Below are 23,576 nucleotides of genomic sequence, written 5' to 3' on the forward strand. Positions count from 1 at the left end.
CCTCATTCAGGGTCAGTGAAGAGCCATCATTAATCAGTTCGAACTATTGGATGTTTGGAGAACTAGACATCCTGACAAAAGACAGCATACAGTGAGGGAAAAAAGTATTTGATCCCCTGCTGATTTTGTACGTTTGCCCACTGACAAAGAAATGATCAGTCTATAATTTTAATGGTAGGTTTATTTCAACAGTGAGAGACAGAATAACAACAAAAAAATCCAGAAAAACATGTCAAAAATGTTATAAATTGATTTGCATTTTATTGAGGGAAATAAGTATTTGACCCCCTCTCAATCAGAAACATTGTCCAGGTGTCTTTTATACAGATAACGAGCTGAGATTAGGAGCACACTCTTAAAGGGAGTGCTCCTAATCTCAGTTTGTTACCTGTATAAAAGACACCTGTCCACAGAAGCAATCAATCATTCAGATTCCAAACTCTCCACCATGGCCAAGAACAAAGAGCTCTCCAAGGATGTCAGGGACAAGATTGTAGACCTACACAAGGCTCGAATGGGCTACAAGACCATCGCCAAGCAGCTTGGTGAGAAGGTGACAACAGTTGGTGCGATTATTCGCAAATGGAAGAAATAGAAAAGAACTGTCAATCTACCTCGGCCTGGGGCTCCATGCAAGATCTCACCTTGTGGAGTTGCAATGATCATGAGAACGGTGAGGAATCAGCCCAGAACTACACGGGAGGATCTTGTCAATGATCTCAAGGCAGCTGGGACCATAGTCACCAAGAAAACAATTGGTAACACACTACGCAGTGAAGGACTGAAATCCTCCAGCACCCGCAAGGTCCCCCTGCTCAAGAAAGCACATATACATGCTCGTCTGAAGTTTGCCAATGAACATCTGAATGATTCAGTGGACAACTGGGTGAAAGTGTTGTGGTCAGATATGACCAAAATGGAGCTCTTTGGCATCAACTCAACTCGCCGTGTTTGGAGGAGGAGGAATGCTGTCTTTGACCCCAAGAACATCATCCCCACCGTCAAACATGGAGGTGGAAACATTATGCTTTGGGGGTGTTTTTATGCTAAGGGGACAGGACAACTTCACCGCATCAAAGGGACGATGGACGGGGCCATGTACCGTAAAACCTTGTGTGAGAACCTCCTTCCCTCAGCCAGGGCAATGAAAATGGGTCGTGGATGGGTATTCTAGCATGACAATGACCCAAAACATACGTCCAAGGCAACAAAGGAGTGGCTCAAGAAGTCTAGCCAGTCTCCAGACCTTAATCCCATAGAACATCTGTGGAGGGAGCTGAAGGTTTGAGTTGCCAAACATCAGCCTCGAAACCTTATTGGAAGTTTAATGTAAAGCTCTTACAAGATGCCACCTTTCGCTCAGGTTTCCAGATTTTTTGGGAAAGGTGGGGACAGCAAAGAGAGCCTGAGTCTCTGAGTCAGATAGGAGTATAAATCCCCTCGCACGGTCCCCGCAGCCGGACAACTTTCTCATGGCTTCTGGAGGGAAATGCTGTAGGAATGCTCAACCGGTGTCGCTCATTCAGCCGACAGAAACTTTCAACCGGTTCTCCCCATTAAGCAGCGAGTCAGAGTCCAAGTCCGAGCCTTCTCTGGTCTCTACTCCTCCCGTTACGGGGTCTGAGACACCGAAGGCTCCCACCATTAGCTCTGACAAATTGAAAACCCTAGTCATTGGCGACTCCATTACCCGCAGTATTAGACTTAAAACGAATCATCCAGCGATCATACATTGTTTATCAGGGGGCAGGGCTACCGACGTTAAGGCTAATCTGAAGATGGCTAAAGCTAAAACTGGCGAGTGTAGAGAGTATAGGGATATTGTTATCCACGTCGGCACCAACGATGTTAGGATGAAACAGTCAGAGGTCACCAAGCGCAACATAGCTTCAGCGTGTAAATCAGCTACAAAGATGTGTCGGCATCGAGTAATTGTCTCTGGTCCCCTCCCAGTTACGGGGAGTGATGAGCTCTACAGCAGAGTCTCACAACTCAATCGCTGGTTGAAAACTTTATTCTGCCCCTCCCAAAAGATAACATTTGTAGATAATTGGCCCTCTTTCTGGGACTCAGCCACAAACAGGACCAAGCCTGGCCTGTTGAGGAGTGACGGACTCCATCCTAGCTGGAGGGGTGCTCTCATCTTATCTACGAACATAGACAGGGCTATGACTCCCTTAGCTCCACAATGAAATGGGGTGCAGGCCAGGCAGCAGGCTGTTAGCCAGCCTGCCAGCTTAGTGGAGTCTGCCACTAGCACAGTCAGTATAGTCAGCTCAGCTATCCCCATTGAGACCGTGTCTGTGCCTCGACCTAGGTTGGGCAAAACTAAACATGGCGGTGTTCGCCTTAGCAATCTCACTAGAATAAAGACCTCCTCCATTCCTGCCATTATTAAAAGAGATCGTGATACCTCACATCTCAAAATAGGGCTACTTAATGTTAGATCCCTCACTTCAAAGGCAGTTATAGTCAACGAACTACCCCTGACTACCTTACCCTGATGAAGACAGCTTCGCTGTCGAAACGTTGGTGATTAAATTTTTGCATCTGAGCTCTTAGAGTGTGCGGCTTTCCTTTATTTTCTAGTGTTCTACTCCGCTAGCCAGCACCTCGCCTTTAAAGGTGTGCGTTTCTTTTTTCTAGATAGTCAACGAACTAATCACTGATCATAATCTTGATGTGATTGGCCTGACTGAAACATTGCTTAAGCTTGATGAATTTACTGTGTTAAATAAGGCCTCACCTCCTGGTTACAAAGGCGGAGCCATCATCAACTCAGTGGGTTTTGTCCAACATGTCTCTGGACCTACTCACTGCCACAGTCATACTCTGGACCTAGTTTCGTCCCATGGAATAAATGTTGTGGATCTTAATGTTTTTCCTCATAACCCTGGACTATCGGACCACCATTTTATTACGTTTGCAATCGCAACAAATAATCTGCTCAGACCCCAACCAAGGAGCATCAAAAGTCGTGCTATAAATTCTCAGACAACCCAAAGATTCCTTGATGCCCTTCCAGCCTACCCAAGGACGTCAGAGGACAAAAATCTGTTAACCACCTAACTGAGGAACTCAATTTAACCTTGTGCAATACCCTAGATGCAGTTGCACCCCTAAAAACTAAAAACATTTGTCATAAGAAACTAGCTCCCTGGCATACAGAAAATACCCAAGCTCTGAAGCAAGCTTCCAGAAAATTGGAACGGAAATGGCGCCACACCAAACTGGAAGTCTTCCGACTAGCTTGGAAAGACAGTACCGTGCAGTATCGAAGAGCCGTCACTGCTGCTCAATCATCCTATATTTCCAAACTAATTGAGAAAAATAAGAACAATTTATTTTTGATACTGTCGCAAACCTAACTAAAAAGCAGCATTCCCGAAGAGAGGATGGCTTTCACATCAGCAGTAATAAATTCATGAACATCTTTGAGGAAAAGATCATGATCATTAGAAAGCAAATTTAGACTACTCTTTAAATCTGCGTATTCCTTCAAAGCTCAGTTGTCCTGAGTCTGCACAACTCTGCCAGGACCTAGGATCAAGGGAGACACTCAAGTGTTTCATTACAATATCTCTTGACACAATGATGAAAATAATCATGGCCGCTAAACCTTCAAGCTACATACTGGACCCTATTCCAACTAAACTACTGAAAGAGCTGCTTCCTGTGCTTGGCCCTCCTATGTTGAACATAACAAACAGCTCTCTATCCACCGGATGTGTACCAAACTCACTAAAAGTGGCAGTAATAAAGCCTATCCTGAAAAAGCCAAACCTTGACCCAGAAAATATAAAAAACTATCGGCCTATATCGAATCTCCCATTCCTCTCAAAAAAAAATGAAAAAGCTGTTGCGCAGCAACTCACTGCCTTCTTGAAGACAAACAATGTATACGAAATGCTTCAGTCTGGTTTTAGACCCCATCATAGCACTGAGACTGCACTTTAATGGCATCAGACCGAGGCTCTGCATCTGTCCTTATTTTTGGAGAGATTGGAAACACAAATTGGTCTACACGGACAAGTTCTGGCCTGGTTTATCAGTTTGTCTCTGTGAATGGTTTGTCCTCTGACAAATCAACAGTAAATTTCAGTGTTCCTCAAGGTTCCATTTTAGGACCACTATTGTTTTCACTATATATTTTACCTCTTGGGGATGTCATTCAAAAACATAATGTTAACTTTCACTGCAATGCGGATGACACACAGCTGTACCTTTCAATGAAACATGGTGAAGCCCCAAAATTGCCCTCACTGGAAGCCTGTGTTTCAGACATAAGGAAGTGGATGGCTGCAAACTTTCTACTTTTAAACTCGGACAAAACAGAGATGCTTGTTCTAGGTCCCAAGAAACAAAGAGATCTTCTGTTGAATCTGACAATTAATCTTGATTGTGGTACAGTCGTCTCAAATAAAACTGTGAAGGACCTCGGCGTTACTCTGGACCCTGATCTCTCTTTTGATGAACATATCAAGATTGTTTCAAGGACAGCTTTTTTCCATCTGCATAACACTGCAAAAATCAGAAATTCTCTGTCCAAAATTCATGCAGAAAAATGTATTAATGCTTTTGTTCCTTCTAGGTTAGACTACTGCAATGATCTACTTTCCGGCTACCCGGATAAAGGACTAAATATACTTCAGTTAGTGCTAAATACGGCTGCTAGAACCCTAACTAGAACCAAAAATGTTGATCATATTACTCCAGTGCTAGCCTCCCTACACTGGCTTCCTGTTAAGGCAAGGGCTGATTTCAAGGTTTTACTGCTAACCTACAAAGCCTTACATGGGCTTGCTCCTACCTATCTTTCCGATTTGGTCTTGCCGTACATACCTACACGTACGCTATGGTCACAAGACGCAGGCCTCCTAATTGTCCCTAGAATTTCTAAGCAAACAGCTGGAGGCAGGGCTTTCTCCTATAGAGCTCAATTTTTATGGAATGGTCTGCCTACCCATGTGAGAGATGCAGACTCGGTCTCAACCTTTAAGTCTATTGAAGATTCATCTCTTCAGTAGGTCCTATGATTGAGTGTAGTCTGGTCCAGGAGTGTGAAGGTGAACGGAAAGGCACTGGAGCAACGGACCGCCCTTGCTGTCTCTGCCTAGCCGGTTCCCCTCTCTCCACTAGGATTCTCTGCCTCTAACCCTATTACAGGGGCTGAGTCACTGGCTTACTGGTGTTCTTCCATGCCGTCCATGGGAGGGGTGCGTCACTTGAGTGGGTTGAGTCACTGACGTGGTCGTCCTGTCTGAGTTGGCGCCCCCCCATGGGTTGTGCCGGGGCGGAGATCTTTGTGGGCTATACTCGGCCTTGTCTCAGGATGATAAGTTGGTGGTTGAAGATATCCCTCTAGTGGTGTGGGGGCTGTGCTTTGGGAAAGTGGATGGGGTTATATCCTGCCTATTTGGCCCTGTCCGAGGGTATCATCGGATGGGGCCACAGTGTCTCCTGACCCCTCCTGTCTCAGCCTCCAGTATTTATGCTGCAGTAGTTTATGTGTCGGGGGGCTAGAGTCAGTCTGTTATATCTGGAGTATTTCTCTTCTCTTATCCTCTTGTCCTGTGTGAATTTAAGTATGCTCTCTCTAATTCGCTCTTTCTTTCTCTCTCTCTCTCTCTCTCTCTCTCTCTCTCTCTCTCGGAGGACCTGAGCCCTAGGACCATGCCTCAGGACTACCTGGCATGATGACTCCTTGTTGTCCTCAGTCCACCTGGCCGTGTTGCTGTTCCAGTTTCAACTGTTCTGCCTGTGGCTATGGAACCCTGACCTGTTCACTGTGATTACTATTATTTGACCATGCTGGTCATTTATGAACATTTGAACATCTTGGCCATGTTCTATTATAATCTCCACCCGGCACAGCCAGAAGAGGACTGGCCAGCCCTCATAGCCTGGTTCCTCTCTAGGTTTCTTCCTAGGTTTTGGCCTTTCTAGGGAGTTTTTCCTAGCCACCGTGCTTCTACACCTGTATTGCTTGCTGTTTGGGGTTTTAGGTTGGGTTTCTGTACAGCACTTTGATATATCAGCTGATGTAAGAAGGGCTATATAAATACATTTCATTTGATTTGATTTGAGTCAATGGTGGGATGGGGAAAAGTCCAACATTTGGCTTTTCTGTCAACAGTATACAGCTCTCTCATCCTCAGAGGCTAGGAGAGTATTGGGGGAACTCGAGCATAGTATTAGTGAGATGAGGTAGAGATGGTGGGGCAAGGCAATGTAGCCCTCCATGGTAATTTAGCGGAATTATGTAGGAACCTGGGCAGTTTATCCAGGTTAAAGCAAAGGAAGCACTTGTAAGAGCTAGGTTCTCCATGCTCAAGGAGATGGACGCTCCCAGCTCCTTCTTCTTTGGTTTGGAAAGACAGAGCGGTGAAGCCAAGGGTATGCATTGTCTACGGCTGTCAGATGGGCGAGTGACCTCTGTGGTGGGGGAGATGCGGGAGCGGACTGTGGAGTTTTAAACTGAGTTATATAGGGCAGAACTGTGTGTGTGTGCTCAGGTCTTGTATGCAGAACTCCCTAAGCTCTCTCTGGCACAGAGGGATGAAATGGACATTCCTCTGTTGTCCCATGAACTAGCAGAGGCTGTAACACAGATGTCCCCCGGCCACACATCGGGGTTCGATGTACTCCCAGTGGAGTTTTATTTAAAAATTCTGGGGAGTAATTGGACTGGACTTCTTTTACGTGTTCTGTGTATGCGTCCGGGTAGGAGAGTTGCTGATGAGCTGCCGTCAGGCGGCTCTGACTCTCCTGCCCAAAAAGGGGACTTGTGTGAACTTAAGAACTGGAAAGCTGTGGCATTGCTCTGTGCGGACTACAAGATATTTGCCAAGGTCCTCTCTAACAGACTGAAGTTCCATCTGCACTCTATAGTACAGACATATTGTGTACCGGGACCCTCAATCTCAGACAACTTGTTCTTAATCAGGGACATGTTGGACTTGTATAGAGGTTCTAATGTGAACTTGGGACTGGTCTCTCTAGATCAAGAGAAGGCTTTTGATAGAGTGGACCATGAGTATCTGTTTATGTGATGTCTGTGTTTGGGTTTGGGGAAAGATTTTTGGCTTGTGTGAAGATGTTGTATGCTGGGGCGTCATGTACGGTCAAGGTGGGAAGGGGGCTTAGTAGGCCAGTCTGGGTGAGGCGGGGCATTAGACAAGGATGCCCTCTATCAGTTATATACAGTTATATACACCAGCCATTGAGCCTTTTTTGGGAGACTACAGGGAGTATACTGGACAGGCATGGGTGTGTTGACAGGTATAGCAGTGTCAGCGTATGCAGATGAGGTTTCTGTGATGGTCAGGGATGGGCAGGATATGCAGGCACAAGAGACTAGTCTGAAGGTGTACAAGGGAGTTTCGTCAGCTAAGGTAAACTGAGAGCAAAGAGCAAAGCTCTGTTATGTGGGGCATGGGGGGAACTCCCAGTACCAAAGAGGTCAGGGGACCTCCAGTGGAGGGTTCTATATGGAGTCCTGGCCACTAACAGCTGGTTGGCACGTGCTTTGATCACGTGGACTGGGATATGTTCTGCATTGCGTCGAACAACAACATTGATGAATACGCTGATTCGGTGAGCGGGTTTATTAGCAAGTGCATCGGCGATGTCGTACCCACAGCGTCTATTAAACATTCCCAAACCAGAAACCGTGGATTGATGGCAGCATTCGCGCAAAACTGAAAGCGCAAACCACTGCTTTTAATCAGGGCAAGGTGACCGGAAACATGACCGAATACAAACAGTGTAGCTATTCCCTCCGCAAGGCAATCAAACAAGCTAAGCATCAGTATAGAGACAAAGTAGAGTCGCAATTCAACGGCTCAGACATGAGAGGTATGTGGCAGGGTCTACAGTCAATCACGGACTATAAAAGGAAAACCAGCCCCATTGCGGACCAGGATGTCTTGCTCCCAGACAGACTAAACAACTTCTTTGCTCGCTTTGAGGACAATACAGTGCTACTGACATGGCTCGCTACCAAAACCTACCTCGCCCTGTGCAACTGGGTCCTGGACTTCCTGACGGGCCGCCCCTAGATGGTGTGGGTAGGTAACAACATCTCCACCCCGCTGATCCTCAACACTGGGGCCCCACAAGGGTGCGTTCTCAGCCCTCTCCGTACTCCCTGTTCACCCACGACTGAGTGGCCATGCATGCCTCCAACTCAATCATCAAGTTTGCAGACGACACTACAGTGTAGGCTTGATTACCAACAACGACGAGACGGCCTACAGGGAGGGGGTGAGGGCCCTCGGAGTGTGGTGTCAGGAAAATAACCTCACACTCAACGTCAACGAAACAAAGGAGATGATCGTGGACTTCAGGAAACAGCAGAGGGAGCACCCCCCTATCCACATCGACGGGACAGGATGGAGAGGGTAGAAAGTTTTAAGTTCCTAGGCGTACACATCACGGACAAACTGAAATGGTCCAACCACACAGACAGCGTGGTGAAGTAGGCGCAGCAGGCGCAGCACCTCAGGAGGCTGAAGAAATTCGACTTGTCACCAAAAACACTCACAAACTTTTACAGATGCACAATCGAGAGCATCCTGATGGGCTGTATCACCGCCTGGTACAGCAACTGCTCCGCCCATAACTGTAAGGCTCTCCAGAGGGTAGTGAGGTCTGCTCAACGCATCACCGGGGGCAAACTACCTGCCCTCCAGGACACCTACACCCCCCGATGTCACAGGAAGGCCAAAAAGATCATCAAGGACAACAGCCACCCGAGCCACTGCCTGTTCACCCCGCTATCATCCAGAAGGCGAGGTCAGTACAGGTGCATCAAAGCAGGGACCGAGAGACTAAAAAACAGCTTCTATCTCAAGGCCATCAGACTGCTAAACAGCCATCGCTAACATTGAGTGGCTGCTGCCAACATACTGACTCAACTCCAGCCACTTTAATAATGGAACAATTTATGTAATGTAATGTATCACTAGCCACTTTAAACAATACCAATTCATACCCTACATTACTCATCTCATATGTATATACTGTACTCTATACCATCTACTGCATCTTGCCATCTTGATGTAATGTATCACTAGCTACTGTAAACAATGCCACTTTTATATGTTCACATACCCTACATTACTCATCTCATATGTATATACTGTACTCTATACCATCTACTGCATCTTGCCATCTTGATGTAATGTATCACTAGCCACTTTAAACAATAACACTTTTATATGTTTACATATCCTACATTACTCATCTCATATGTACAGTGGGGAGAACAAGTATTTGATACACTGCTGATTTTGCAGGTTTTCCTACTTACAAAGCATGTAGAGGTCTGTAATTTTTTATCATAGGTACACTTCAACTGTGAGAGACTGAATCTAAAACAAAAATCCAGAAAATCACATTGTATGATTTTTAAGTAATTAATTTTTGAGTCATCTAAAATCATAAATAGCATTATAAATATTCACTTACCTTTGATGATCTTCATCAGAAGGCACTTCCAGGCATCCCAGGTCCACAATAAATGTTGTTTTGTTCGATAAAGTCCATAATTTATGTCCAAATACCTCCTTGTTGTTTGCGCGTTCAGTAAGCTACTCCAAATGTAGGAAGCGCGCCGAAAGTTTCACAACAAAAAGTCAAAAAAAGTTATATTTACGTTCGTAGAAACATGTCAAACGTTGTATAGCATCAATCTTTCGGGCCTTTTTAACATAAAACTTCAATAATATTCCAACCGGACGATTCCAATGTCTTGAAAAACTTTATGGAACACAGCTACCTCATCACGTGAATGCGCACCAACTTCCCGGCCTTCTTGTTCGCTCTCTGTTCACTGCAAAAGCCTGAAACAAGGTTCTAAAGACTGTTGACATCTAGTGGAAGCCAAAGGAAGTGCAAAATGAACCCTAAGTCACTGTGTGTTAAATAGGCAATGACTTCAAAAGACTACAAGCATCAGATTTCCCACTTCCTGGTTGGATTTTTCTCAGGTTTTTGCCTGCCATATGAGTTCTGTTATACTCACAGACATCATTCAAACAGTTTTAGAAACTTCAGAGTGTTTTCTATCCAAATTTACTAATAATATGCAAATATTTGACTCTGGGCCCGAGTATTAGGCTGGTTTACTCTGGGCACGCTTTTCATCCGAAATCGAAAACACTGCCCCCTATACCTTAAAAAGTTAAGTCAAGGTGTTCTGTGCTCTTCATTTACTCTGCAGCTACCTAACGGTGTTCCGTACACATTTTGCGTAGCCACGGCACTCAAACGAGGTTGCAATGAAAACTAATGGAACTGTAGCAACTGTGTTGGCATCAAAATCCGGGGTGTGAACTACACTCTATTCAAGCGTTGATGGACCAACAGTATTCGAGAAAAGATTAAAAAACTGACCCCTCTGATGCTGTACGTTTCATCTTGATTTACTCTGTCTACATTTTACTTTTACGTTAGGCTGGTGGTCCGAGATGCAGGAGGACGGGCTCATCGCAGTGGATGAAATGGAATGGATGGAAAGGTATCAAATACATCAATCATGGTTTCGATGTGCTTGATACCATTATTTTATTTCATTCCAGCCATTGCCACGAGCCCCTCCTCTGACATATCTGCCCACCAGCCACCACTGATATCAAAGCTGGTTTTATCTCCAAGCAAAATGGATAGGAGCAGTTCTTAAATAGCAGTGTTAGCCCAGCCCCATAGGTTACCTTGCAAATGGTCTATCTAATGGTCCGGGATGGACAGAAATATAGATAGTGACCTGCAGGGAGTGTCATCACACATAATTTGACTAAGTCATCATAGCTACAGATACAAAATCCCAAGAACTCTTGTCATTGGTTGAAGTACATCATATGCCCCATGATCACTGTGCACGTGAAAACCCAACACACCAGGGGAGATGTTGAAAGAGACCAAAATAAATGCCCTGACGCTAGTGAAACAGCATCTCTCACACCACACACACACACACACACACACACACACACACACACACACACACACACACGCACACACACAGGCCTTGTGTGACACCAGGGATCAAACACAGCACTCTCCCTGTTCCACATTTCATACACTATTAATAATGTTCTCCCTGCCTAAATTATTGATTAGCTTTATTTTCAAATCCTCTCTCTGCACTTTGTGTACTGTTCTATGAAGGATCTATCCCCTCACTAACGACCCACTCTGGGCACATCTCTCTCTGTGGCTTTTCCAGGGCTGTGTTTCAAATGACATCCTATTCCCAATATAGTGCACTACTTTGACCAGAGCCCTATGGGAAACCCTATGGGACCTGGTAAAAAGTAGTGCACTAAATAAGGAATAACATGCCATTTGGGACACACCCTTAGATTGTCCCCCTGATTGTGACATTTACAATAGAGAACACTAATTGATTATAGTTTTCAGCCCCTATACTTTAATAATGGCAGGAAATGGTTCCCTCCCACAATCTTGTTACAGTTCTGTCTCCTTTAGCAGTATTCCCTATATAGTGCACTACTTTACACATGCGTCCATCCGAAAATGGCACCCTATTCCCTATATAGCGCACTACTTTACACATGCGTCCATCCGAAAATGGCACCCTATTCCCTATATTGCGCACTACTTTACACATGCGTCCATCCGAAAATGGCACCCAATTCCCTGTATAGTGTACAACTTTTGGGCCCTGTTCAAAAGTAGTGCACTATATTGGGAATAGGGTGCCATTTGAGATGTAACCTAAGGCGCAGGAGGAGACAGCTTCACACTCCTATGCGAGCACACACACACCTGCATGCGCGTACACAAACACATTGTTTTCTATCAGATAGTATATATTTTATAGGTATGTTCAACCTGTGCTATGGAATTTATTTAATAAACCGCAAGCAATTTAAAGCAGCCACCCCCCCCCCCCCCCCCCTCCACACACACACACACACACACACACACACACACACACACACACACACACACACACACACACACACACACACACACACACACACACACACACACGGACATCGTATTCACTAGAGACCTGCAGGAATCCCACAGCTCTGATTGATGTGAATCACCCAGGCTACTGTAACATTACATCCCTCTCGCTCTCATACTCATTATCTGACTCTCACTTTATTTCTCTCTCCCTCCATCTCTAGGACTTCCCTGTGGCTCAGTTGGTAGAGCATGGTGTTTGCAACACCAGGGTTGTGGGTTCGATTCCCACGGGGGCCAGTACAAAAAAAAGAGGATGAAATGTATGCATTCACTACTGTAAGTCGTCCTAGATAAGAGCGTCTGCTAAATGACTAAAAATGTAAAATGTAAAATCTCTCACTCCATCTCTCACTTTTATGTGCTTTCTCTCTCTCTCTTCTCAGCAAACTGTACAGATGAAAACGGAAGCTGAGCATTCATTTGATATACGGTATGGTACAGTCTGTCTATTCAAAGGCAATGTACACTGCTCAAAAAAATAAAGGGAACACTTAAACAACACAATGTAACTCCAAGTCAATCACACTTCTGTGAAATCAAACTGTCCACTTAGGAAGCAACACTGATTGACAATAAATGTCACATGCTGTTGTGCAAATGGAATAGACAACAGGTGGAAATTATAGGCAATTAGCAAGACACCCCCAATAAAGGAGTGGTTCTGCAGGTGGTGACCACAGACCACTTCTCAGTTCCTATGCTTCCTGGCTGATGTTTTGGTCACTTTTGAATGCTGGCGGTGCTTTCACTCTAGTCGTAGCATGAGACGCAGTCTACAACCCACACAAGTGGCTCAGGTAGTGCAGCTCATCCAGGATGGCACATCAATGCGAGCTGTGGCAAGAAGGTTTGCTGTGTCTGTCAGCGTAGTGTCCAGAGCATGGAGGTGCTACCAGGAGACAGGCCAGTACATCAGGAGACGTGGAGGAGGCCGTAGGAGGGCAACAACCCAGCAGCAGGACCGCTACCTCCGCCTTTGTGCAAGGAGAAGCAGGAGGAGCACTGCCAGAGCCCTGCAAAATGACCTCCAGCAGGCCACAAATGTGCATGTGTCTGCTCAAACGGTCAGAAACAGACTCCATGAGGGTGGTATGAGGGCCCGACATCCACAGGTGGGGGTTGTGCTTACAGCCCAACACCGTGCAGGACGTTTGGCATTTGCCAGAGAACACCAAGATTGGCAAATTCGCCACTGGCACCCTGTGCTCTTCACAGATGAAAGCAGGTTCACACTGAGCACATGTGACAGATGTGACAGAGTCTGGAGATGCCGTGGAGAACGTTCTGCCGACTGTAACATCCTCCAGCATGACCGGTTTGGCGGTGGGTCAGTCATGGTGTGGGGTGGCATTTCTTTGGGGGGCCGCACAGCCCTCCATGTGCTCGCCAGAGGTAGCCTGACTGCCATTAGGTACCGAGATGAGATCCTCAGACCCCTTGTGTGACCATATGCTGGTGCGGTTGGCCCTGGGTTCCTCCTAATGCAAGACAATGCTAGACCTCATGTGGCTGGAGTGTGTCAGCAGTTCCTGCAAGAGGAAGGCATTGATGCTATGGACTGGCCCGCCCGTTCCCCAGACCTGAATCCAATTGAGCACATCTGGGACATCATGTCTCGCTCCATCCACCAACGCCACGTTGCACCACAGACTGTCCAGGAGTTGGCGGATGCTTTAGTCCAGGTCTGGGAGGAGATCCCTCAGGAGACCATCCGCCACCTCATCAGGAGCATGCCCAGGCGTTGTAGGGAGGTCATACAGGCACGTGGAGGCCACACACACTTTGAGCCTCATTTTGACTTGTTTTAAGGACATTACATCAAAGTTGGATCAGCCTGTAGTGTGGTTTTCCACTTTAATTTTGAGTGTGACTCCAAATCCAGACCTTCATGGGTTGATAAATTGGATTTTCATTGATTATTTTTGTGTGATTTTGTTGTCAGCACATTCAACTATGTAAAGAAAAAAGTATTTAATAAGATTATTTCATTCATTCAGATCTAGGATGTGTTATTTTAGTGTTCCCTTTATTTTTTTGAGCAGTGTATTATCTCTCATAGGGCTAAGAGGCATTGTGATTCCATAAATTATATTACATTTTCCACCCTAAAGATTTCCTGGTTTTTCCTCAAAAACCATGGTCACATAATTCCTTTCCCTTCTGTTATTTGTACAGTCAACTCAGCCACTCAGCCAATACATGCAGTAGCTCCTAGCTAAAACGCAGATAGACCCACACATAGGGTTAGCAAAAGTACTGCACTATATAGGAAATAGGGTGCCATTTGGAATGCACCTTATGTGTCTGTCTAGGGCTATACTCACTGGCCCCTATCCTAGATCCACACACAAACCTTCCATTGACATCAATGTATTATTTACATGAAACTATGGGTTTACGCGCCCATCTCAACTTAAGTGCTGAACGTGGATTGGCTAGCGGAGCTGTTCGGTGGGTGGTGCTGAATGTGTGTTGGCTATTGGAGCTGTTCGGTGGGTGGTGCTGAATGTGGATTGGCTAGCGGGAGCTGTTCAGTGGGTGGTGCTGAGTGTGGATTGGCTAGCAGAAATGTTTGGTGGTGTGGTGCTGAACACAGGTTGGCTATATGAGCTGTCCAGGGCGGTGCTGCTGAATACACTCAGAAACACCCTGCCAGGAGAAAAAGGGTGATAGCTACACCTGGGCTCACACTTCCGGTCATAAATAACCCCACGGCAGCATGGACCTCCTTTCCACCTCTCCACTTCTGGTTCTCTCCTCCTTTACCTATGCATTAGGCCAATTAGAGCAGCTCACAACCACACCCACAAGAGGGGGGGGGGGGGGTTCATTATAGAGCCAGAACAAGAAACCTAGTATGTGGATGCAGGCTTCACACTGCTGTCCGTCCATAGAGTTAAACAACTACAGTGCAGCTCCTTCTGAGATTGAAACAAGTCCTGCTGAGACTGGGGCTGTCCTAATATGGACACCATACACACAACACACCAGTGAGACATCTCGTCACATCACTCACAAACACATCACAAACTCATAAAACTCTTTGGTAGCTCGGCTCATTCCGCTGCGTCTATATCCACCCAGGCATGAAAGCAACGCCTGACAAACGATAGCGCTGTGTTTCCATAGCAATCTATCCATCTATGAATGGCTGTGCCACAGCCAGATGCCGAGGAAGACAAGGCAGGCCAATTAAAAGCCCAACACCAGCCACCAACCCTGTTGTTACTGCCATCATTCAATTGGGCCTGATTTGCATAATTAAGCTGGGTGATTGGCCTGTGCTGATTGGCCTGAAAGCCTAACAAGAGTCTGTTCTAACCAGCAGTGTTAAGTACCATTGGAGAGAATAAAGGGGTGAGTCACTCACACTGACCTGTGGATCCCCATAGGAGAACATCAGAACATATTTCATTATGACTCAATGATATGAATGAATGAGTCATCTGTTAATCAGGAAGGATCAACCCCAATTTAGTTGTATTGGCCATGTCTGTATCCCTAATGGAACCCTATTCCCCCATGTGCCCTGGTCAAAAGTAGTGAACTACATAATGAATATGGTGCCATTTGGGACGCAGATAAAATCTCTCTATTCACCACAGGAGGGACTGCTGTGATACTAAGAGGGGAGATCAGTCATAGGGCTTCACTTCTGGAGTGACACTAACAGGTGAGATCAGTCATAGGGCTTCACTTCTGGAGTGACACTAACTGGTGAGATCAGTCACAGGACATTCTGGAGTGACACTAACTGGTGAGATCAGTCACAGGACATTCTGGAGTGACACTAACTGGTGAGATCAGTCACAGGACATTCTGGAGTGACACTAACTGGTGAGATCAGTCACAGGACATTCTGGAGTGACACTAACTGGTGAGATCAGTCACAGGACATTCTGGAGTGACACTAACTGGTGAGATTAGTCACAGGACATTCTGGAGTGACACTAACTGGTGAGATTAGTCACAGGACATTCTGGAGCCACTCAATCCCACCTGATTACTGAAGACAGACAGACAGACAGACAGACAGACAGACAGACAGACAGACAGACAGACAGACAGACAGACAGACAGACAGACAGACAGACAGACAGACAGACAGACAGACAGACAGACAGACAGACAGACAGACAGACAGACAGACAGACAGACAGACAGACAGACAGACAGACAGACAGACAGACAGACAGACAGAAAGGAAGCAGCATGGAGCATGCAGAGTGGTGTGCTTGCTGCCAACGCCTGGACCAGAGCAGACAGAGACTGAGGCTTAAACTCAATTAATCGTTCCTTGATTCCTTGCATCCTCCTTCTCAAATGTGTGTTGAGAAGGAGGATAGGAGAGAGGAAGCAAGGAAACAAGGAAAGGTGAATTGAGAACAAGCCTGAATGTCCAACAAACCTGATATATTTTATGTTTCCTTTTCAAATCCACTTCCATGCATAGCAATGAAGGGATAGAGGAGCCATGCCACTGAGCCAAACCCTTGGGAAAGCTTTAGTAAAACGCAGGTCTAAGAAAGACCAAGAAAGACCAGGGTAGCCAGAGGAAGACATATTCTATTGCACTATGACAAGGCATTTTTTGAGAAACACATCCATAAACCATTCTATCATCTATTTTATCACAGGGCACTTGGCCCAGTTTTATCACAGGGCACTTGGGCCACTTTTATCACAGGGCACTTGGACAACTTGGCCCACTTTTATCACAGGGGGCACTTGGCCCACTTTTATCACAGGGCACTTGGACTACTTGGCCCACTTTTATCACAGGGGGCACTTGGCCCACTTTTATCACAGGGGGCACTTGGCCCCCATTTATCACAGGGCACCTGGCCCCTTTTATCACAGGGCACTTGGCCCACTTTTATCACAGGGCACTTGGCCCACTTTTATCACAGGGCACTTGGCCCACATTTATCACAGGGCACTTGGCCCACATTTATCACAGGGCACTTGGCCCACTTTTATCACAGTGCACTTGGCCCACTTTTACACAGGGCACTTGGCCCACTTTTATCAAAGGGTACTTGGCCCACTTATCACAGGGCACCTAGCCCACTTTTATCACAGGGCACTTGGCCCACTATTATCACAGGGTACCTGGCCCACTTTTATCACAGGCCACTTGGCCTACTTTTATCACTTTTATCACAGGGTACTTGGCCCCCATTTATCACAGGGTACCTGGCCCACTTTTATCACAGGGCACTTGGCACACTTTTATCACAGGGCACTTGGCCCAGTTTTATCACAGGGCACTTGGCCCAGTTTTATCACAGGGCACTTGGCTCAGTTTTATCACAGGGTACTTGGCCCACTTTTATCACAGGCCACTTGGCCTACTTTTATCACTTTTATCACAGGGTACTTGGCCCCCATTTATCACAGGGCACCTGGCCCACTTTTATCACAGGGCACTTGGCCCACTTTTATCACAGGGCCCCTGGCTCACTTTTATCACAGGGCACTTGGCCCACTTTTATCACAGGGCACCTGGCCCACTTTTATCACAGGGCACTTGGCCCACTTTTATCACATTATTCAGACCCTGATGGAATCCACCCACATACCTCACACAAAGCCACAAAACTCTCTCTCTCTCTTGATGTCACTCTCTCGATTTCTCATACACACACACGCATGTGGGCTATACTCGGCCTTGTCTCAGGATGGTAAGTTGGTGGTTGAAGCTATCCCTCTAGTGATGTGGGGGCTGTGCTTTGGTACAGTGGGTGGGGTTATATCCTGCCTTTTTGGCCCTGTCTGGGGTATCGTCGGACGGGGCCACAGTGTCTCCCAACCCCTACCGTCTCAGCCTCCAGTATTTATGCTGCAGTAGTTTATGTGTAAGGGGGGCTAGTGTCATTCTGTTATATCTGGAGTATTTCTCCTGTCTTATCCAGTGTCCTGTGTGAATTTAAGTATGCTCTCTCTAATTCTCTCTCTCTTTCTTTCTTTCTTTCTTTCTTTCTTTCTTTCTTTCTTTCTTTCTTTCTTTCTTTCTTTCTTCTTTCTTTCTTTCTCTCTCTCTCTCTCACGGAGGACCTGAGCCCTAAGACCATGCCTCAAGACTACCTGGCCCGATGACTCCTTGCTGTCCCCAGTCCACCTGGCTGTGCTGCTGCTCCAGTTTCAACTGTTCTGCCTGCGGCTATGGAACTCTGACCTGTTCACCGGACATGCTACCTGTCCCAGACCTGCTGTTTTCAACTCTCTAGAGACAGCAGGAGCGGCAGAGATACTCTGAATGATTGGCTATGAAAAGCCAACTGACATTTACTCCTGAGGTGCTGACTTGTTGCACCCTCGACAACCACTGTGACTATTATTATTTGACCCTGCTGGTCATCTATGAACATTTGAACATCTTGGCCATGTCCTGCTATAATCTCCACCTGGCACAGCCAGAAGAGGACTGGCCACCCCTCATAACCTGGCTCCTCTCTAGGTTTCTTCCTAGGTTCTGGCCTTCCTAGCCACCGTGCTTCTACACCTGCATTGCTTGCTGTTTGGGGTTTTAGGCTGGGTTTCTGTACAGCACTTTGTGACATCAGCTGATGTAAGAAGGGCTTTATAAATACATTTGATTGATTGATTGATTGATTGATTGATTGATTGATTGATTGATTGATTGATTGATTGATTGATTGATTGATTGATGAACTCTTGCAAACACATACACACAGAGACAAACACAGACACAGAGACAAACACACGCACGCACGCACGCACACACACACACACACACACACACACACACACACACACACACACACACACACACACACACACACACACACACACACACACACACAGAGAAGCCACAACCAACTGTCAGAAGACTCTGATCTAGAGAGATTAGAGCGGCCTTACCTCCAGGTGCGGTGCAGGGTTGAATCCACACAGGTTGCAGACCTGGGCGTGGCACTGGGTACAGGTGTTGTAGTTGGGTGGTTGGGCCGTCAAGCCCACATTCAGACTGGTCTTACACAGGGGACAGTAGACACCTTTATCCTGCTGATGTTGCTGCTGCTGCTGGGGAGGTGCATGGGGTCCCTGTTGGGGTGCATGGGGGCCCTGTTGGGGTGCATGGGGGCCCTGTTGGGGTGCCTGGGGGCCCTGTTGGGGTGCATGGGGGCCCTGTTGGGGTGCATGGGATCCCTGTTGGGGTGCATGGGATCCCTGTTGGGGTGCATGGGGGCCCTTTTGAGGTGCATGGGGTCCCTGTTGGGGTGCATGGGGGCCCTGTTGGGGTGCATGGGGGCCCTGTTGGGGTGCATGGGGGCCCTGTTGGGGTGCATGGGATCCCTGTTGGGGTGCATGGGGGCCCTGTTGGGGTGCATGGGGTCCATGTTGGCCTGGATGGGGTCCTGATGGTTTCCCTGCCCCAGCTGCAGGTTCTTGGGGTCCGGCTGGTTTAGGGGCAGGTTTGGGGGGATGTTGCTGCTGCTGGGGCGGGGTGGGTACCGGGTCCACTGATATGAGGGTGCTGGCCTGGTTGAGGAGGGATGCACCGAAGCCACCAAAGCCTCCAAACAGCTTTCCAAAGGTCTGCTCGGGGGCGGCGGCCGGGGGCGGGGGCTGGCGGGATGGGGAGCTCCCTGCGCTGCGGGTGTGGTCCTGGCGGAGGGGCAGGGGCTGGTGGGCGGGAGAGCCACGGAGGTCAGGCTGTGACGGGGCTTTGGCCATGCCTGGGAGAGGGATGGCTCCTGGGGGGAGACGAGCCCCACCCTGACCCTGGCCCTGGGCTGGAACTGGACCCCCTGGACCTCTATGCTGCTGAGGGGTCTGGCCTGGGCCTGGACCAGTCTGTCTGTTAGGGCCTGGTGGGGGCTGGGCTTGTGTCGGAGCCTGGTGCTGGGTTAGAGGCTGTGCCTGAGGTGGGGCTTGGGACTGGGGCTGAGGTTGGGCCTGGGGCTGGGGTGGGGGCTGAGTTTGAGGTTCAGAGATGGGCTCTGGTTTGGCTTGGTGGGACGGAGAGTGGATCTGCTGCTGGCTCTTGGAGCGAGGTGTCTCCATGTCCATTCCCAAAGCTCTCTGCATCTGGCAGTTCAGACACAGCCACTCCTGGACCTATGGCAGCATTAAAGAGGAAATAAAACAAGAGTATTAACAATATACTATACATACTCCACCAACTGAATTCACACAAATCAATTGAGCAGTGACTGACTGGTTTTACTAAAACAAATACTTCATAGACAATCAATGGAACAAATTGCTTATAAATCACATGTAAAATATACATTGAGCATGAAAACTGGGACCGAATAACGTATCAAGTATCTCAGAGTATGAGTGCTGATCTAGGGTCAGGTTCCCATTGTCTGTAAAATGTTATTAATTGCGATCTAAAAGGCAAAACTGATCCTAAATGAGCACTCCTACTCTGAGACGTTTCAAACATATGGCACCTGGTGTTGGCTTGCCTCACTAGGAGCATCTTGTTGGTAAACAGGAGTGATAAATGATGATATTTGCAGTTCACAGACACATGGGATAAACTGCGCTAGGGGCTCCTTCAATAAAACAAGACGGATCCCCCTGATTATCCAGGCTTTACAACTCTAACTTCTTCTTTCCCTCCATATCTCTCCTCGTCTACCTCGAGATCAGTCATCATCCTCTCTCACGCTATCGTGTCTTGGTCTTACTGTCCTCCTTTTTCTCTTTGCCTTTTATGTCTTCATCCCTTTTTACCATCTCTGTCCCTGCCCTCTCTTTCTCCCATCCTATTACCCTCTATATCTCCCTCTCATCCTACTACCCTCTATATCTCCCTCTATATCTCCCTCCCATCCTATTACCCTCTATATCTCCCTCTCATCCTATTACCCTCTATATCTCCCTCTATATCTCCCTCCCATCCTATTACCCTCTATATCTCCCTCTCATCCTACTACCCTCTATATCTCCCTCTATATCTCCCTCTCATCCTATTACCCTCTATATCTCCCTCTATATCTCCCTCTCATCCTATTACCCTCTATATCTCCCTCTATATCTCCCTCTCATCCTATTACCCTCTATATCTCCCTCTATATCTCCCTCTCATCCTATTACCCTCTATATCTCCCTCTATATCTCCCTCTCATCCTATTACCCTCTATATCTCCCTCTCATCCTACTACCCTCTATATCTCCCTCTATATCTCCCTCTTTTTCTCCCGCTCATCCTATTACCCTCTTTCTCTCTTTTTCCCTTTGTATCACCCTCTATCTCTCCCTCTTTCCCCCATCCTATCTCCTTATTATCTTTCCCTCTCTTTATTTTGCTGCCGAGTGGCGCAGCGGTCTAAGGCACTGCATCTCAGTGCTAGAGGCATCACTACAGACCCTGGTTCGATTCCAGTCTCATAGGGCGGCACACAATTGCCCCAGCGTTGTCTGGGTTAGGGTTTGGCTGGGGTAGGCCGTCATTTAAATAAGAATTTGTTCTTAAACGACTTGCCTAGTTAAATAAAGGTTAAATAAATGAAATAAAAAATATCCCATCCTATATCTCTCCCCCTCTCCAGCGCTTTCTACCTCTATCTTTCCTTCTCCCATTCTCTCCCTCTATCTCAGGCAGATACTGTAAGAAGAATGGAGTGACGCCCCCTTCTCCCCCTCTCTCCCTCTCCCCTCTCCCTGTCTCCCCCTATCTCAGGCAAATACTGTAAGAGGGTGAGTGAGAGTGAGATTCAGAGTGGGAGTGAGAGTCCGAGTGAGAGTCAGAGTGAGAGTGAGAGTCCGAGTGAGAGTCAGAGTGAGAGTGAGAGTCCGAGTGAGAGTCAGAGTGAGAGTGAGAGTCCGAGTGAGAGTCAGAGTGAGAGTGAGAGTCCGAGTGAGAGTCAGAGTTAGAGTGAGAGTCAGAGTGAGAGTGAGAGTGGTGGCCTGGCCCATAGACCTGGTTGATAATTATCATTATGGTGATTTGACAGCTGCTGCTACAAACACACACACACACACACACACACACACACACACACACACACACACACACACACACACACACACACACACACACATCCACCGTTAGTGTCATGGCTATTACATAACAGAACGAATGCCATTAGGAGAGGATGGCAGGGGAACAGGGGACATGGAGGGTGTGGTCTTCACATCTGACTGACCTTTGGAACTAAGTGACACAGGACCAAGTGACCCTAGGTAGTTTCACTCACCAACCATACTTACACTGTACTGTTTACAGCCACACACACACACACAGCCAAAACACTCTCTGGGTTGGGAAAGAAAGGCGTAGTCATCCCAGACATTCTTGTTTCATTTCACCAACAAAACACGAGTTGAGAAGACATCCTTTTCAGGCTACATCTTTAATTTAATGTCTGTTTATGGTCTGTGGCAGTAATTGCAACTGAATGTGTCTGTCCTTACTTCATTAAGTTTCTCATTTGTACTGAGACGTAATGAATCTTGTCTAACTTGTTTTGTTTTTCCTCCATCTAGCCAGTCTGTACCAGCCACTATTGATCACAAATATGATTCTGTTATTATTTTCCTGCGTCTTATTACTCTGAAAACAGTCAAAACACACAGACATATAGTGCCTTCAGAAAGTATTCAGACGCCTTGACTTTTTCCACATTTTGTTACATTACAACCTTATTCTAAAATTGATAAATATTTGTTATTTCTCAGAAATCTACACACAATACCCCATAATGACAAAGCAAAAAACAGAAATACCTTATTTACAGAAGTATTCAGACCCTTTGCTATGAGACTCGAAATTGAGCTCAGGTGCATCCTGTTTCTGTTGATCATCCTTGAGATGTTTCTACAACTTGATTAGAGTCCACCTGTGGTAAATTCAACTGATTGGAAATTATTTGGAAAGACACACACCTGTCTATATAATGGTCCCACAGTTGACAGAGCAAAAACCAAGCCATGAGGCTCCGAGACAGGATTGTGTCAAGGCACAGATTTGAAAAAGGGTAACAAAAAATGTCTGCAGCATTTAAGATCCCCAAGAACACAGTGGCCACCATCACTCTTAAATGGAAGAAGTTTGGAACCACCAAGACTCTTCTTAGAGCTGGCCGCCCGGCCAAACTGAGCAGTCGGGGGACCCAGAGATCTCTGTGCCCTGTGAAGACAAAAAGGCCTCACAATAATGGTTTCTTCTGGTCTCTCTCTCTCTCGCTCTCTCTCTCTCTCTCTCTCTCTCTCTCTCTCTCTCTCTCTCTCTCTCTCTCTCTCTCTCTCTCTCTCTCTCTCTCTCTCTCTCTCTCTCTCTCTCTCTCTCTCTCTCTCTCTCTCTCTCTCATCTTTGGAGATGGGAGAACCTTCCAGAAGGACAACAATCTCTCTCTCTCTCTCTCTCTCATCTTTGGAGATGGGAGAACCTTCCAGAAGGACAACAATCTCTGCAGCACTCCACCAATCAGATGGAAAAAGGCCCTGCTCAATACTAGTGCAATATATGTGCTCTGGTCAAAAGCAGTGCACAATATAGGAAATAGGGTGCCATTTGGGATGTAGTCGAGATCTCGTATTGTTGCCATAATCCCTGCTGGACCATAGTAATGGAGAGGGCTGGAAGGAGAAGG

At 46.8% G+C, this 23,576-nt stretch overlaps 1 protein-coding gene across 1 annotated transcript in view; it reads right to left on the reverse strand.

Annotated features, from left to right (window-relative positions):
* Positions 1–23,576, reverse strand: part of LOC106583441 (protein bassoon) — a 201,180-nt gene that overhangs the window by 101,525 nt on the left and 76,079 nt on the right. Inside the window, exon 3 of the mRNA XM_014167602.3 lies at positions 18,889–20,088. Coding sequence (XP_014023077.3) covers positions 18,889–20,088 — 1,200 coding nt within the window. The remainder of the gene's footprint in view (positions 1–18,888; positions 20,089–23,576) is intronic.

Source organism: Salmo salar, chromosome 22 (genome assembly GCF_965601325.2).
Source record: "Salmo salar chromosome 22, fSalSal1, whole genome shotgun sequence".
NCBI lineage: Eukaryota > Metazoa > Chordata > Actinopteri > Salmoniformes > Salmonidae > Salmo > Salmo salar.